Source organism: Haemaphysalis longicornis, unplaced genomic scaffold (genome assembly GCF_048455015.1).
Source record: "Haemaphysalis longicornis isolate Haplotype H1 unplaced genomic scaffold, Haemaphysalis longicornis Haplotype H1 scaffold_12, whole genome shotgun sequence".
Lineage (NCBI taxonomy): Eukaryota > Metazoa > Arthropoda > Arachnida > Ixodida > Ixodidae > Haemaphysalis > Haemaphysalis longicornis.
In genome coordinates, this window is record NW_027526225.1 from 100,550,099 (window position 1) to 100,568,105 (window position 18,007).

The 18,007-nt window shown below is 46.3% G+C and overlaps 1 protein-coding gene and 1 long non-coding RNA gene across 3 annotated transcripts in view; one reads left to right on the forward strand and one right to left on the reverse strand.

Moving 5' to 3' along the window:
• LOC144163104 (uncharacterized) overlaps positions 1 to 18,007 on the reverse strand; it is a 350,313-nt gene that overhangs the window by 108,764 nt on the left and 223,542 nt on the right. The gene's annotated exons all lie outside the window — the stretch shown is intronic.
• Positions 1 to 18,007, forward strand: part of LOC144163098 (neprilysin-1-like) — a 107,308-nt gene that overhangs the window by 14,280 nt on the left and 75,021 nt on the right. The window contains exons 6-8 of one of the 2 annotated variants that reach the window (XM_077693900.1): positions 4,163 to 4,357; positions 14,920 to 15,006; positions 15,977 to 16,107. In XM_077693900.1, coding sequence (XP_077550026.1) covers positions 4,163 to 4,357; positions 14,920 to 15,006; positions 15,977 to 16,107 — 413 coding nt within the window. The remainder of the gene's footprint in view (positions 1 to 4,162; positions 4,358 to 14,919; positions 15,007 to 15,976; positions 16,108 to 18,007) is intronic. The other variant, XM_077693901.1, reaches the window with a different exon arrangement.

Consider the following 18,007-nt stretch of genomic DNA (forward strand, 5'->3'; position numbering starts at 1 on the left):
ATAGCAGAAATGAAGCAAATAATAAATACAACAGCACAAATCTTCTGAGATAACAACCGCTTCTTGCTAACACAGTTCAAACTCCTCACACAATATTCATTGGATTTTCAGGAAACTGGACACAAACAAAACATTTTTAAAGATGAATGACTGAATGCGACATGACTAAATAAAAGGAAATACACAATATACAATATTTTCTACCAGATACAAATCAAATTACAAGACATTTGTACTTTATAAAGGTACAGGAATAAGACATTCGTCTAGTGATAACGCACACAACAGCTGCTACTCGGGACAAAGAAAAACGTTTTTTTTTTTCTCTTAATTTTAAACCCTTGTAGCAAGATAGTAGTTTGAATTAGACCAGATATTGTAAGGTACTGATTCAATAAGTGTGGTATTTGTTAAACCGACAGCTGGTCGCCATAAGTTGTCCTTGCGCGTGTTTTTAAATCAGTTGGTGGCTTAATCCATAGCGACTTGTCTTGTGATATTTTACAGTGAATATATCGTTGCTTGTTTTGTATTGACGCTAAATTTCTAGCGCCAGCGTATACTATCGTAATTTGCATATTTGTAATATTCTGTACTTCTTGAAATAAGGCGTACAGATTTCTTCTAGTGGATCATTGCAAACTCTCCGCTGAGCCCTTTTTTGTAAAGTCGTTATATTATTTAGAATTGTTTGCGTAATTTTCGACCATAATAAACACCAGTACCTTAAACTGAAATCAAGGAGTGCAAAATCAATTTGGCGTTTAATTATGGTTGGAGCACAAAACTGCAACCTATTTACAGCCCCTTAAGCCCTGTAGAGGTCTTTTCGTAGCGAGTCGACGTGTGGTGGTCATGACAAACTAGTTCAACAAGACACGTAGAGAACGAACGTTTGTGATTGACTAATACGTGTGTTATCAAACTTTATACAGTTGTTAGTAGTAATATTCTTATTTTTTGAAATCAAACGCATGCACGTAGTTTTGTTAGTGTTCACAGTTATGGTTAGAAGCAAGCCATACACTTAAGCGGCACATCCAGTTACGCGCTTGGTCGAAAAGTTCGTCAATGTCCCTACCTGAAGAAAATATGTTTGCATCGTTAGCATACAAGACTATTCTCGAGTTAACCAGTATATGTACTAAATCATTTGTACATCTTCAAAAAACTATTGGCCCAAAAATTGAACTTTGTGGAACTCCGCATTTAATGTTTTGTGTGTCTGAATTTACATTATTTATTACCGTATATTGGCTTCTAGAAGACAAATAGCTTTGTAGGAGTGACCAAGTCGTGCCAGGGTTGCCATAGTCAGAAAGGTATATCATATTGAACGCTGTCAAACGCATTTTTTCTAGTCGAGAAATATACCCACCGCTAAATTTTTCTTTCCTATATGTCCAAGTCGTGAAAGCGTCCATCCGCGCGCGCGCACTTAGAGCACCGAGCCGAGCGCTTATCTAGGAACACGATGGGAGGTCAGCGTCAACTTGCAGGCGCGCAAGAGCGCGGAGACCTCAGGGGCTCAAATACAAAAGGTTAACTTCTACTACATGTGCGTCAGCTTCCCCAGCGCCGCAGTCCAGCCCCACGCACGGAGTGAAACCATCGGCCGCCCGCAAAGCAGCCGAAACGAGGGAGGGGGGGGGCGGAAGGGGGGGAAGAAAATCCCCCTAAAATAAGTAAGAATATCCTCCGGGAGAACAGCCACGTAAAAATGCCCGCGGGGTTCTAGACAAGCGGCTAGTTCTCAACCCCCCAATCACCAAAAAACAGAAACTCTTTAACCAATTATTGCCCACAAGCAGAACGTCCAACCGAGGGAAGAGCAAGTAAAAGTGAAAAGAGACGATAAGACTCATGAAAGCACTGATCATGACCAGAATATTGCAGAGCCAGCCGCACCACAAAATTTGCCCGCAGCAACGAAAGGGAAAAGAACACCATCCATAGGACAGTACATGCGGTAATTCTCAGCATCGGAATTTCGATTTTGAGACGAACTAACAAAGGGTGGGCCTCCAGGGTAACAGAATGAACATACGTAGGCGGGTCTAGAACAAAGGGACAACCATTTACTCGATGGAGGGATGAAATAACAATACTCGGAGCAAAGAATGGACTCGGGAAGTGCAGGACAACAGCGGCTGAAGGTCAGTGGGAGAAACCTTCACGCTGCAGTGGTCCTAATTATAATGGTGAGGATAATGACGATGAATATGTTCGCAACTTCTGTCTTCCTAACGCATTTCAAGAAAAAACAAAAGCGGATGTAAAAAAAAAATAGGCAGGGACCATCATGCACCTTTTAAAAGAAACAGGCACCCTCAAAGAGAAAAGAAAGGAGCGGTTTACCCTTCTCTAGCCCTCCAAAGGCACGCAGCGCAACGCGTTGCCGGGAAGAGTCGCGGAGAAGAAATTGTTAACTAACTAACTAACTAACTGACTGACTGACTGACTGACTGACTGCAACGGCTTACTTGCACGAATGCTTTGCTCTGTGGACAGCCAATGCACTCGCCATCTGTACAAGTGCGGCACGCACACACACAGCTGGCTGGCGCCGCATCTTTTCAAAGTGCTACGAGTTGTGCCGCGCCTCCGCCAGATGGCGCCACGGGTTCCGCGACCGAGAGAAGACGCAGTGAAACATCCCCCTCGCGATGGGCACGATCAAATGCAGAGCATTTCCGGGGGCGCACGACGTTAAGTAGTTTGCGTTACGTTAATGTTGTTGCACTTCTGGCAACTGCTGACGAGAGAGCGCTCGTCAGCAGTAATTTGAATGAGTCAACGATATAAGGCGCGTTCGTAGCGTCCTATTCTGTGTCGGCGTTGTGGCGCAGTAAGTACAGCACCATGTCCATTGCGTTCCGCCCGCAGGGTCGAGGGATCGAAACCGGGCGCTGGATATTTTTTTTTTTTTTATAGTAGGCACAACGACGGTGCGGACTACGGACGTCAACGCGGGTGACATCGTGAGTTACTGAAATGCTCTGCATTTAAAAAAATTCAACGTTGGTGCTACGTAGCTGCTCGGGGGGGCGTGGTCGGCCTGGGCTTTACGGGATATGATTTGGGAATACGCACCCCGGTGTCCCCTGCCTGTTATCCGCCGATACAAGCCGACCTGAATAGCCGCGACCCAAACAGAAGCCGACGATGTTCCGTGCCCAGTTCTCCGGAGTGATTTCAAGTGCTTTGAGTTTCGTTCGTGGCGTCGGCGGGCCTCGCTGTCCTGAGGCCTATCATCATCATTCGATCATCGTTATCAACGGCGGTGGCAAGGGCATCACTGTGGATATTCATTTCATCTCCACCGCGCTGGTTCATTGACTGGGACCTCGACCGGGACGGTTGGCTTCACCGGGGGGAAGTGTAACGAGAAGAGGAAGTGGACAGGGCAGCGTAGCGCCATGGTCATCCCATATAGACGAAGATGAAGACGGTGGGGACGGGACAGTGCTCGAGCTGTGATGGCCGAATCGTAAATAGGTTACATCCCTTTTGTAAATAGATCACCTCAGCACCTTCCATGGTTCATATCATCCGTCCTGCCGCCACGTTTGTTCCATTTTGAGTTTGAGTTTGATCCCGTGAAATGTCGCACGACGAGACCTAAATGCCATTTCAGTCATGGCTCGGTGCAGTGTGGCTGTTCATACTAGTTTTTTATTCGCAGACCAGATTTTTGTTTTGAGAAGCATGCTCGCTAATACAGAAAAACTGGTGACCCCTGACTAAAACAAATGCAGAGCGACTACCCGCATTGCCCATGGCTATAAGCCGACTTCTAACGCTGTTTCTTTGTCCTGCCGGCACACAATCACCCTAATTACCCTCGTACCTTCCTTCCATCGATCTGTTTCCTGACTTGCCGGCCAAGCCCCGTCACCGGAGGACCAGCTGACCCTGATACGCCAAGCGACCACGCTACTTGGCGGTTAATTCGTTGCCCGTATAAAGTTTGTTGTTACTGCGTGAAAATTTCTACAGCCACGAATTCCGGGGTTTAGTAGCATAGGAGCTTTAAACTTGCGATGCCTCTGCCCCATTCATCAAGGCTCTCATTTTGTCAGGCTCTCCTTTCCCGCTTTTCGAAATTGACTAATCGGGAGAATTTCTATGCGGTTAACATGTTTTCTTTCGCCCTCTTCAGTTGGACGAAATCAAATTTTGGAACGTAGGCCGCAATGAGCTCATACACCCTGACAAAGAAGATAACAAGGCCATCATTGCTGCCTATAAGAAGGTTATCAAAGTAGCGGCAAAGTTTATGAAATTGAACATCACCGAACAGCAGGCGAAGACACTTGCCGATGACGCTGTAGCCTTTGAAGGAAAGTTGGCCAATGTAAGTACGCGTGTTTGTTTTCAGTCGCTGTAGTTGCATTGCCTGTGCTATTCTTTTCATTATCATTGTGAGTGCATTTGCTTAACTCCGCAGTAACATATACCCAGCCTTTCTGACTTGTAATTCCTTTAACATGGACCCGCAATGCCCCGTTCAGAGAAAAGAATAAGAGATGGTCACTTTGCTGTCTTACATGGGTAGTATCAGTGTGAACATGTTAATTGATGAACATGTGGCGAAGCTGATTAGCGTAAGCATTAGCTGCTAAAGGGGAATTGCTAACTCGGAGCACACAGTGTTTTTTATTTAGTTTTGATGGTGATAGCTACATGCTAATGGCGCAACGCCAACTGGGTCAAACTGCGCCGAGAGATTAGTTAAGGAACAGCGACGGAAAGTTAAGTACTACAACGCCGAGCAAGAACATAAGTTAAATAAATCAAAGACAATGTGGATGGCTGGTGTAGAAGGCCAGATTGGAAATATGCATTAAATCGATTAACTGGTTAAATCGATTAGCAGCCGTGCGTGAGACTACAAATCACTTGCGGCGCATCTGCCCTCAATTCGCTACTTTACAAAAAACTGCAGCTAGCTCCTTGCCTCGTCTCTAGATGCTGCAAGTGCCTGAAGATATATACGCACGCTTGGGCTTTAATGTTTATATTTCTCTCGTTTTTTGTTGAGTGCTCGTCCCTTTCTTCGCGGTTTTTCATATTATTTTGATTCATCGTTTACTTTTGCAGTTTCCTTTTCAAAATTTGTTGCCGTCCGAACACGGCTTGTAGCATTGCCTTCTACCTCATTCTTAATGTTCGTTGTTTGGTCCTTCGGTGCTATCCCCACGATACCCAATATTCACCCCACGTAACTCTAGTCTACCCATATGCGTAGCAAGCCCTGCTGCCAGGAGGGCTGTCCTCACTATTTCACTTCGAAGATTCTTTCTCTCTCTCTCTCTCTCTCTCTCTCTCTCTCTATATATATATATATATATATATATATATATATATATATATATATAGCCTAACCACACCCCTATGCCTCCTTTGGCGTTGTAGACTGCTGACCTATCTTTCTGTATTTCCTCAACGAGTCCCTCATTTCCTAACTATATTATTCTGCGAAAGCCAAGCGAGGGTCTCGGGTCTGGCAGCCTTGATGCCTAGGTAGCATAAGAGGGCTTCCCGCCAGTAACCCGCTCATGACAGGCTGTAGACGTTCGAGTCACGCCCCGGGGGTTAAAAAGAAGGTCCCCTTCTCCCCGTGTAGTCAGAGTGGCGCTGGCTACCACCCTCAAGCGTCAGATACACTTCTAGTAAATATAAATAGCCCAGAAAGTGAAGGAGAACACAGTCGCCCAGATAGCCGAATTGGTAAGGCATTCGACATGTAATCGAAAGGCGTGGGTTAAGTCCCCACTCTGGGCGCGTGTTTTTCTTTCTTTCTTTCTTCTCTATAATTAAAAAAAAAATATCTACTTAATTAACCGTAGTGAAAAAGAAAAGAGCCTAACCACACCCCTATGCCTCCTTTGGCGTTGTAGACTGCTGACCTATCTTTCTGTATTTCCTCAACGAGTCCCTCATTTCCTAACTATATTATTCTGCGAAAGCCAAGCGAGGGTCTCGGTTCTGGCAGCCTTGATGCCTTGAGGGCTTCCCGCCAGTAACCCGCTCATGACAGGCTGTAGACGTTCGAGTCACGCCCCGGGGGTTAAAAAGAAGGTCCCCTTCTCCCCGTGTAGTCAGAGTGGCGCTGGCTACCACCCTCAAGCGTCAGATACACTTCTAGTAAATATAAATAGCCCAGAAAGTGAAGGAGAACACAGTCGCCCAGATAGCCTAATTGGTAAGGCATTCGACATGTAATCGAAAGGCGTGGGTTCGGTCCCCACTCTGGGCGCGTGTTTTTCTTTCTTTCTTTCTTCTGTATAATTAAAAAAAAATGTCTACTTAATTAACCGTAGTGAAGAAGAAAAGAGCCTAACCACACCCCTATGCCTCCTTTGGCGTTGTAGACTGCTGACCTATCTTTCTGTATTTCCTCAACGAGTCCCTCATTTCCTAACTATATTATTCTGCGAAAGCCAAGCGAGGGTCTCGGTTCTGGCAGCCTTGATTCCTAGGTAGCATAAGAGGGCTTCCCGCCAGTAACCCGCTCATGACAGGCTGTAGACGTTCGAGTCACGCCCCGGGGGTTAAAAAGAAGGTCCCCTTCTCCCCGTGTAGTCAGAGTGGCGCTGGCTACCACCCTCAAGCGTCAGATACACTTCTAGTAAATATAAATAGCCCAGAAAGTGAAGGAGAACACAGTCGCCCAGATAGCCGAATTGGTAAGGCATTCGACATGTAATCGAAAGGCGTGGGTTCGGTCCCCACTCTGGGCGCGTGTTTTTCTTTCTTTCTTTCTTCTGTATAATTAAAAAAAATGTCTACTTAATTAACCGTAGTGAAAAAGAAAAGAGCCTAACCACACCCCTATGCCTCCTTTGGCGTTGTAGACTGCTGACCTATCTTTCTGTATTTCCTCAACGAGTCCCTCATTTCCTAACTATATTATTCTGCGGAAGCCAAGCGAGGGTCTCGGTTCTGGCAGCCTTGATGCCTAGGTAGCATAAGAGGGCTTCCCGCCAGTAACCCGCTCATGACAGGCTGTAGACGTTCGAGTCACGCCCCGGGGGTTAAAAAGAAGGTCCCCTTCTCCCCGTGTAGTCAGAGTGGCGCTGGCTACCACCCTCAAGCGTCAGATACACTTCTAGTAAATATAAATAGCCCAGAAAGTGAAGGAGAACACAGTCGCCAAGATAGCCGAATTGGTAAGGCATTCGACATGTAATCGAAAGGCGTGGGTTCGGTCCCCACTCTGGGCGCGTGTTTTTCTTTCTTTCTTTCTTCTGTATAATTAAAAAAAAATGTCTACTTAATTAACCGTAGTGAAAAAGAAAAGAGCCTAACCACACCCCTATGCCTCCTTTGGCGTTGTAGACTGCTGACCTATCTTTCTGTATTTCCTCAACGAGTCCCTCATTTCCTAACTATATTATTCTGCGAAAGCCAAGCGAGGGTCTCGGTTCTGGCAGCCTTGATGCCTAGGTAGCATAAGAGGGCTTCCCGCCAGTAACCCGCTCATGACAGGCTGTAGACGTTCGAGTCACGCCCCGGGGGTTAAAAAGAAGGTCCCCTTCTCCCCGTGTAGTCAGAGTGGCACTGGCTACCACCCTCAAGCGTCAGATACACTTCTAGTAAATATAAATAGCCCAGAAAGTGAAGGAGAACACAGTCGCCCAGATAGCCGAATTGGTAAGGCATTCGACATGTAATCGAAAGGCGTGGGTTCGGTCCCCACTCTGGGCGCGTGTTTTTCTTTCTTTCTTTCTTCTGTATAATTAAAAAAAAATGTCTACCTAATTAACCGTAGTGCAAAAGAAAAGAGCCTAACCACACCCCTATGCCTCCTTTGGCGTTGTAGACTGCTGACCTATCTTTCTGTATATATATATATATATATATATATATATATATATATCTCGAAAAGGAACCTCATTGAATGAAACTTCAACGTCACAATAGTGCTCTAGGCGTCAATGAAATTTATAAGCAAAGTTAGGGTGTAAATTTAGGTTACAAATTAGTCTACAATTGAAAAATGATACAGGATTTATTAGGTTATAAATTATAGGTTTTTAATAAATGGCATTTTTTGATCCAGAGGAATGTATTTTTTACGACGAAATGTTGAAAGAGAGCGTTCATAGAGTAAGCTACGCTTCTATAGTGGAGGAAATAACAATTTCAAACGGGTCTTAGGCACCAAGGCTACACAGCCCACCAGCCCCATCATAAGCGCTGTAGTGGAAGGCCAGGAATAACACTCGAAGACTTTCTGCCGGGAGAGTTGCTATACGTCGCATTCTGCATGATGATGATGATGGTTGGGTTTTTTATGGCGCAAGGCCGACTAAGGGCAAAGAGCGCCAGAGGAAAGTTTATTTAATGAAGTGAAGTAGTTACAAAAAAAAATGTCAACCGAACATAGTAAAATCAGTTACAGATAATGGTGATGGCTGGTGTATAGGGCCAGATTTGATTATGCGTGATAGGAAATGAGGTTTAAAAACTTAACGTCTGACAAATACTCAAACACACGTTTAACAGAAACAATGGCTTCGTCACCTAGAAACTGCGATGGATGTAGTGGGAGATGTTGTCTGTAGAGTTCTCCGAAGTGTTTGTGTCGTGTTGTGTGAAGTGCCTTGCATGTGAGTAGTATGTGCACTACGGATAGGGCCTCTCCGCACCTGCTGCACTGGGGTCTAGAAGATCCCGTCAGCAGATACGAGCAGATACGAGATCCCGCACGGGGCACCTTGAGCAATCTTGGTGACGGTACTGGCGATACCGCGGACCCCGAGCCCCCAAACATACGCTGGATCCAACCGTGGCAATGTGTTTATAGGTGGAGGGTTAGAAACCACGAACGGTGGCCGTCGGAGCCCAGGTCAAGCTCCGGCGGATGGGCTCCCTGTCTGTTCACCAGGCAGGGAGCTCCGGGACCTCTTTGGCTACCAGGGTACGGTCAAAGAAGAAAGTACCCCCGTCTCCCTGCTTTCCAATGTATCATATGGCATTTTCCAAACCCCCCCCCAAACGTGATCGGCCCCCGAAAAGGGGCCGCACCGAAGCTTCATTCCCACCCTTGCCAACAATTGCATCCCAAAAGCCAGATAACTATCCGCGCTTCTTAATTGTTGAATCTCTTGACAGTTCAAATCCTATCTCCTCCCAGTCAGTGTTCCTTATCACCAAATTCCTTGAAGGCATCCTGGGCAAGTCTTTCAAAGCCAAGAAACTGAGAACCGGCGAAGTCCTGGTCGAGGTGAACACTCACCAGCAAGCCACAAGCCTCCTTACCCAGAATCGCATGGCAGATCTGGACATCAGAGTCACACCCCACCGTAGCCTCAATAGCTCTCAGGGTGTGATTTCTGAGCCAGATCTGATAAATGAGACAGAAGCCGATCTGCTCGAAGGTCTGAAAGGCGAGGGCGTGACGGCAGTGAGGCGCATCACCATGCGGCGAGATAATAAGCAAATCATGACAAAGCATATAATCTTAACATTTGACCGTTCCTCACTCCCCGAATCCATCAAAGCAGGTTTCATTCATTGTTCTGTCCGGCCGTACATCCCGAACCCGCGGCGCTGTTTCAAGTGCCAACGGTTTGGGCATGGCACCACCTCCTGTCGTGGAAAAACAACGTGTGCGAAGTGTTCATCGCAAGATCATGAGACAGATAACTGCCAGGCTGAACAATTAATGTGCAGCAACTGTCATGGACCTCATGCTGCGTACTCCCGCACGTGTGAAATGTTCCAGAAAGGAAAAAAAAAAAGATAATCAACATCAAGGTAACAGAAAACATCACTTTCCCAGAGGCGCGGAAGAGGTTCGCCTCTTTCCCTCTGGGGAGGTACGCTGACGCAGCTCGCCGGGGGGCGGAGCGGCGTCTGGTTTCTGCGGGGACCCAGTACCGCGAGTCGGACTTGGTCCCGCGTCCGCCCCCCCCTGGGTTGCCTCAGGCAGCCCAACCTGCCTCCGCACCGCTCGCTGAGCCAGCAGCGGCTGTGGGGGCAACCACGTCTGGTGGAAGCGATGTTGCATCCTCCACTTCCACTCCAGCGTCCCAAGCCACAGGCGAGGGCGCAGAGGAGATGGACTTGGGGGAGCCAGCGGCAGCTCCCACCGCACCGCCTGCGCCATCCGAGGCATTCCTTAAACCCTCGGTGGTTGTGGGTCAGTCAAAGCGCGCCCAAAAGGGTGCGCGGTCCACGGGGCCTGATCAGTCAGGCAATCCGAGGACATCAGACGACGAAACGGATGTCGGACCGTTCTTGTCTGCGGTGCACCGCAAGGAACGTGTCCCGACGCCAAAGCCTCCTGACAAGCCCAAAAAGACGAGAGTCACAGCCCCGAAAGACGACACATAAACATACACACTCCAGTAGCTCTCACACTAAATAATGGGAAGAGAAAACATAATTCAATGGAACTGTAGAGGCCTCCTTAAAAATCTTGACGATGTATATGAAATACTGCATGCTAATCAGCCAAGTGTAATGTGTATCCAGGAAACACATCTGAATTCTAAGCACACAAATTTCTTGAATAGTTACCTGGTATACAGAAAGGACAGGGTTGGCTGCACACACTCTTCTGGCGGTGTGGCCATAATCGCCCGCAAATCCTTAGCATGCCACCCTGTCACCTTGAACACCTTCCTTGAGGCTGTAGCAATACGCTTAATAATATTTAATAGGTTGATAACGGTATGCTCCATATACATTCCTCCTGATGTTTCACTTTTAAGCTCTGACTTCGAGGCGCTGGTTGACCAGCTGCCCGAACCATACATCCTGATAGGCGACCTTAATGCTCACAACACTCTTTGGGGCTCTTCTCGCACGGATGCCCGAGGTCGCCTTATAGAAAAATTCCTTACATCTTCAGGAGCATGCCTTTTCAACAATAAACAGCCTACATACCATAACATAGGACACAACACATACTCATGTCTTGACTTGGCGATTGGCTCCGCAGTTCTTTTTCCATGTCTTGAGTGGGGTGTGGGAACTGACCCATATGGCAGTGACCACCTCCCCACCTCACTTACATATATAGGTAAAGGCCCAAGCAGTCCATCTTCCCATAATAGGTTCAATGAAGCACGAGCTAACTGGAACACATTTACAGAGACATCCAAACTACACCACGCATCCATAGAACACCTACACGTTGAAGAAGCTACCCAACTCCTCACGGCGCACATCCTCGACGCCGCCGAAAAGTCCATTCCCCACGCCTCTGGTGCCCCGCGCAACCAGCGGAGGCCGTGGTGGAATGAGGACTGTAGGCGGGCTCGAGAGGCCCAGAACAAGGCGTGGGGTGTCCTTCGACGGTACCCCACGTCGGGTAACCTCATTTTGTTCAAACGGGCCAAGGCGTTAGGAAAACGTGTGCGCCGTGAGGCGAAACGAGAGAGTTGGCGCACCTTCCTTGCATCTATTAATTCATACACGGACACACACAAAGTCTGGACACGTATACGCAAGCTCAAAGGACAACAGACACACAGCCTGCCCCTGGTTAGTACAACAGGGGACACACTGGAAGACCAGGCTAACACGCTTGCACAACACTTCGAACACGTGTCCAGTTCAGCACACTACACGAACACTTTCATGAAACACAAAACATCTGCGGAGAAGAAGTCACTGCGTGATAGCAATAAGTCGCACACTTCTTACAATTCTCCTTTTTCAATTTATGAGCTGAAGGCTGCTTTGACCACGTGTAAACCTTCAGCTCCAGGTGCAGATAAGATTACTTACACAATGATACAATTCTTACACTCAGACACCCTTGAAACACTCCTACACCTATACAACAAAATATGGCTTTCGGGGCACATTCCACGCTCTTGGAGGGAGGCCATAGTAGTAGCTGTCCTAAAGGAAGGAAAGGACCCTTCCTCTCCTGCCAGTTATCGTCCCATTGCCCTGACAAGCTGCCTGTGTAAGCTCTTCGAGAAGATGATAAACAGGAGACTCGTGTACTTCTTAGAGTACAACGGTCTTCTCGAGAGCTGCCAGGCAGGCTTCAGGGCGGGGCGATCTACCAACGATCAACTCGTTGCATTAGAGGCGTATATCAAAGATGCTTTCCTCCACAAGCAGTACTGTATGACAGTCTTCTTTGATCTTGAAAAGGCGTACGATACTGCTTGGCGGTACGGCATCCTCAGCGATTTGAAGTCCTTTGGAATGTCGGGTAACATGGTGAATACGCTTGTTAGTTACCTGTCTGAAAGAACGTTTCGTGTGCGAGTTGGAAGTGCACTTTCTAGTATTCATGTGCAGGAAAACGGTGTACCGCAAGGTGGAGTTTTAAGTTGCACTTTGTTTATTGTGAAAATGAATTCTCTTCGGAAGGCATTGCCACCGTCGATTTCATGTTCAATTTATGTAGACGACGTACAATTATCTTTTAAGTCTTGTAACTTGTCTGTCTGCGAGCGCCAAGTGCAGCTTGGTGTGAACAAGCTAGCCGGCTGGGCAGATAGCAACGGTTTTAAATTTAATCCAGGAAAGTGCGCTTGTGTTCTGTTTTCTAAGAGGCGTGGCATTCGGCCGGATCCAGACATTCGACTCCACGGTGCCTCTATTCCTGTCAAAAAGGAACACAAGTTTTTAGGTATAATCTTTGACGAAAAGCTCACATTCAACCCCCACATAAAACAACTAAAACATAAATGCTTAAAAACAATGAATATCCTGAAGGTTCTGTCGCAAATCTCTTTTGGTGCTGACAAACAACTTCTCTTACGTGTTTTTACGAGCTTGATAGGTTCACGATTGGACTATGGTAGCGTTGTTTATGGGTCAGCAAGTAAAACATCCCTCAAAATGCTGGACCCAGTGCTCCATCTCGGGCTCCGCCTGGCGTGTGGCGCCTTCCGCACTAGCCCGGTCGAAAGCCTCTATGTGGAGTGCAACAAATGGAACCTACAACGTCAGCGAGCTTACACAGATCTCCTTTATGCTTTTAAAATTTCATCCATGCCTCACCATCCTTTTAAATCAGTTTTTCATGATACGTCCATGACTGAACTCCTTTTAAATCGACCATCGATCTCTGCGCCCTTCTCTTACAGAGTTAGAGAGGAGGCATCAGAGCTTGCTGTCTCCTTTTTAGATACAATCCAAAGTTCTCTAACGGATTTTATAGCACCATGGCATCTCCGCCCTGTATCATGCGACACATCTTTTACACATCTAGATAAAAAGCGAGCTCCCACATGTGCAATTCTGCAGCATTTCTTGTATTTGCAGCAGAAGTATGAGTGCTCTGAATTTTATACGGACGCTTCTAGATCTGCCACCTCTGTGTCCTGCGCGGCGCATGGGCCCGGCCTTAGTGTCACTCGAACTCTGAATAGTCATACTAGTATCTTTACGGCAGAGGCTTACGGTGTACTTCTTGTTGTCAATCATATACTTCAAAACCACATCCCACAATCCATTATCTATACAGATTCCCTCAGTGTTGTGCGGGCACTGTCGTCAACAGTGCCTTCGAAAAACCACGTTGTCAATCTGATTGTCAAGGGTATTATGTCTGTGTATGTACGCAAATTTGAACTGGTTCTTTGCTGGGTCCCTGGCCACTGTGGTATTGCCGGGAACGAAGCAGCGGACCGAATGGCTGCTGTTGCTACACTCTCGAATACAGTAGACATAACCACATTACCCTACACCGACGTGAAACCACACATCAGACAACAACTTCGCAAAACATGGCAAACACACTGGAGTGAACAAACAGACAACAAGTTACACGTAATAAAACCTCAATTGGGACCATACACCACCGACACACGCAATAGATACTCTGAAGTCGCCTTGGCCAGATTACGGATAGGGCACACCCATGCAACGCACGTCGCATTCTGCAGTACATGATGCCGCAACCAGAGTTCTTCGATGTAGGGAGTTGCGAAAATTCGCCTCGAAAAACAGGCCCGCACCTGGACCGTCCCAACTTTCGATCGTGCGTACGGTGGTCCCACCGCGGCCACCGCATGCACTATCCCGAAAACACAATAATTAGTCAACCTTACAATTTAACGCTAAACTTTACTTTAGAGATGCATAATTTTAATTTCATGCTTTCATAGGCTATCATTGCATTTTTAACTCCAGTTATTGTGTTGCGATTGTTTCTGTGTCTGCGCAATTGCCTCGACCTTTCGGTGCTTTCGTGGTCACTCGGGCACCACATAGGTCTGTAGTACTAAATCTGCAGTTGCCGCTCTACCTCCAGGACACTGTATGCGGAAACTAAGGCAGCAGCTGATCAAGTGGTTCTAAATAATCTTTTCAAGCCTGAGTAAAGTCGTCGAAGCGAATTTTTAACTCTTGTTTTTGCCGCCGGAAGACCGCGGATGACGCGCAGAGGACTATAAAGCGACGACGCATTTCAAAGACCTCACGGTCGCATTTCGTTTACTGCTCTGGTTTTGTATGCATATAAAATACCTGCATGGTTGAACACATTGGGCTTCTGTGGCACAAGAAATTTACGTAATCCCCACAATACCATTTTTAGCCTTTGTCGTCGTGCGGCGAAGAACGTTGTACATTTATTTGTCACGAACAGATGGCGCTGCTCACCGACAGATGGCGCCACTGTACGTAAAATCCAAAACAGTGGACCAATCCAAGGGCCGCTTTTTGATGCTTGGGCTTATGGGGAGTTTCGCAACTGCTATATCAAGTAACTCTGGTCGCAAATAATTGTCGGGTTTCTTTTGGGCATCAGCCATTTTAATATTGCCAGCAGCATCATAGAAGTCAAGGATCATCAAAAGGGAACGCGCTTTTCCACGACAGAAAAGGTGTTTGGTTAACAGGTTAACACTTGGATCTCTTTTCGAGCGTCCTTATCACTACCAGTTTTTGTCCCAGCGCAAATTATTCGTGTCGGGATATTCTAACTTCCAGTTTACTTCCCCACCCGGAGAAGGGCGTGATCCCCTGGCAAATCAACACAGAACAACAATAGGTGTCCTGCAGAAAAATATTTCTCATGTGAGTACATAAATGTATACTTAATAAAAATGGTTACCCTATCGAAACTGTACAGTGAGAGCTTATGAAGAAAACTGTACGCGTCGCGTGAAATTGTAAATAGCAATGCAATGACCTTGATATTAACCAACATCGTTTGAACGGCACAAGAAAGCGTGAAAAGACTGGGTGCTGACTTAAAACGAGTTTCTGACGCCGCTGCGTGCTGTACAACTTCAGAAAAAACAAGAAAAATAAGAGGTGAAGAAAAGATATAGAGATTCAAAACGCACTCATAACTACACAAAGGCAACATGCGCGAAGATGGCCTTCGTCGATTGAGATATTCGTGCTCTTATTGTAACAAGTGAATTGTTGCCACGCTGACAGACCAATCCTTTCGCCTGTGGATTACGTGGGCTTCGAAGATCTCTCTCGCGCAATGTTCTTTGTGTCCAAAAAAAAAAAACGCGCTGCTGGAAAGCCAGCTTTTCTGACGATGATGATAATCGTCGGTGAAGGGAAACGCGGTTGGAACGCGTTTTCTCTGGTCGAAAGCCAATGTTTTCAATGTCCAAAGTCAAAGCCCAAAATCTAGACTGTTACGCCCAAAACACAATCCAAAACGCACTGAGGGCTACTCAACTTGCACAGCGGGTCTTCACAAAGGAGCATCAAGCGACTCAAGAAAAACGGTTCCCCTCATAGGAATCGAACTTGAGACCCTCACGCCATAAATCCGACGTATATCCGTTTGCATCTTTCTGACAGGGTCGAAGCAGTTTGGATTTTTGACTTCGATTTTCTGAAGTTGTCAAGTTAAACTTTGGGGGTTACAGAACAATCGGCATTGGTTCTATGTTTTTTAGCTGGTGTTGTCGCAGACGTGAAAGTATTTAATACCTCGACTCCCCTCAAGTCACGAAAGAATAAATCTTCCGTAAGTAAATATATCCCATTCATTTTCACCTGTTGGTGCTTTTTCCTCCAGTTTCCGCTTCTAGAATTATTGAACAAGCAGTTCAATACAGTTAACCTCACCCTGAACGAAACTGAGCCGTTGGAAATAAGCGTTTTGGGTTACTACAGAAGAATGACGTCATTCTTAAGGGAGGCCAAACCGTGAGTATATCAGATTCTATTTCGCTCCCTGAAAGATATCGTGTGTACAAAAAATCAAGTTCCTCGGCTTTACGCGCCCAGGCTACGCCGTGGCTACGGGGCGGGCCATAGCGGAGGGCCGCGAATTATTTCTGACCCCCTGCGCCAAAATCGGGACACACAAGGTCTTTCGCTTTTATTCTACTCCATCATGAAAGCGACCTCCGCGGCCCAAGCCCAAACGGCCTACTCGAACTTTAGCCAGCCCAACTGGGCCACAATGGTCCCTACAGGTCACGCAGGCATTGAAGTGGTTCCTTAACAGGAAATGTGGGATATTGTCAGGAGATGGGGACGAAGTGTACAGTTAATGATTGCGCTTTTCTGTTACCCCCCACGAAGAAAAAAGGTGCATCGCACGTAGATCGCTCACGGCCGAAATCTTGCGAATACACCTTTCGCATTTAAACACGGTTCGTGTCATTTGTCGCGCTTTGAAGTATCAAAATGGCGTCCGGCTTCATAAATATATATGAGGCCCTATGGAGTTCTTGGATAAAAGGCCCTTAGGCCATCGTACTGTGACAAAGAATCCTATATTGCCCCCAAAGAACGTATTCTCAGCAGAGCATCTGGGAGCAGTAGTAAAGCGCAAATTTAAGGAGCTCGTTATTTAGTGGTTTACAGTAATACGTGGTGTGTAGGTATTGCAATGGTTTAGGTTGCACTACCTTCTAAGCATTTGCAAAAAATTACAACAAATGAAACTGTATTACATACGGTACAAGAATTGGTGATCAAAAGAAGGGCTCATGCGTTGCTTTGTTACCAAGCGCGCATGAAACAAACAAAAAAACTCGTGTCCCGCGCGAATAAATGCGCCTAAATCAGGCTTTCGCGTAAAACACGAGCTCTTTTTGAACACGGCGACCTGCCTGACACCGAATTCTGAAAGTTTTTTTGTTTCTATACCAAGTAAAGAATGGGAGTGATTCATTTTTGCAGTTCCTGCTGACAAAGGGAAGTGGATTTTCCGAGTGTAAATTACCAGGTGTATAATCATGTCGTGGTTATGGGATGATTCCTGCAATCCTGGGAAATTCACAAAGGTAAACATAGAAACACTCAAATCTATACGTAGAAAATGATGTGCCCAACTACTGACTGACTAATTTATCAACACCCAGCCGTAACTGCTGGACCTAGAGACCATAAACTTTCAGAGTATATTTTTTCCGTAGCGTAGATGCTCCCCAAGGCTGGATTTTCTAAAATACTCGCCATGACAAAAAAAAGGGGGGCAATTACGCTTTCTAAAACTTGCTCACCCGTTCCGATATTGAAGTGCTTTGTGCTGATATATGTATTTCGTAAAGTTCTCTAAAAAGTAGTTGTAAGCTTTTGCCGTAACCGGGACTATAGACGCGAATCTGCACTTCGAAGCAAATTTGGTGTTTTTAAAGATTTCCCAATATATATGTCTCTTCTTAGTATACGATATTGGGTTGTGCTGAAAAATGTTACTCCCACAAATGCAGACAACCAATTTTAAGTATTTAGCACTGTGACACCGCTGACCGGGGGGGGGGGGGGGGGGGGACTTGCACCCTTCACGGGACAAAGATGCCTAACTTTAGATGTGAATGCCGCCAAGCCAATGTGCTACTTCTAGAAACTTTAAATTTGAAGACAATATTTCTTTTTTTGTGTAAAAGCTCACTATAGCTGAATTTTAAAAATTTCCAGCTGAGAGAGTGAGAAGCGCTAAAAAAACGGTGATTGATTCCCCTGTCATAGAAATTGGTAAAACACGAAAGTGAAATGTGCAGCGGCATGTTGAGCTGAACATGATTTGCGGGTCAGCGGCAGTTTGTGTTTGCGCTTGGCGAGCGACGTCGTGCTGCCTGGTCGCTTCGGCAAA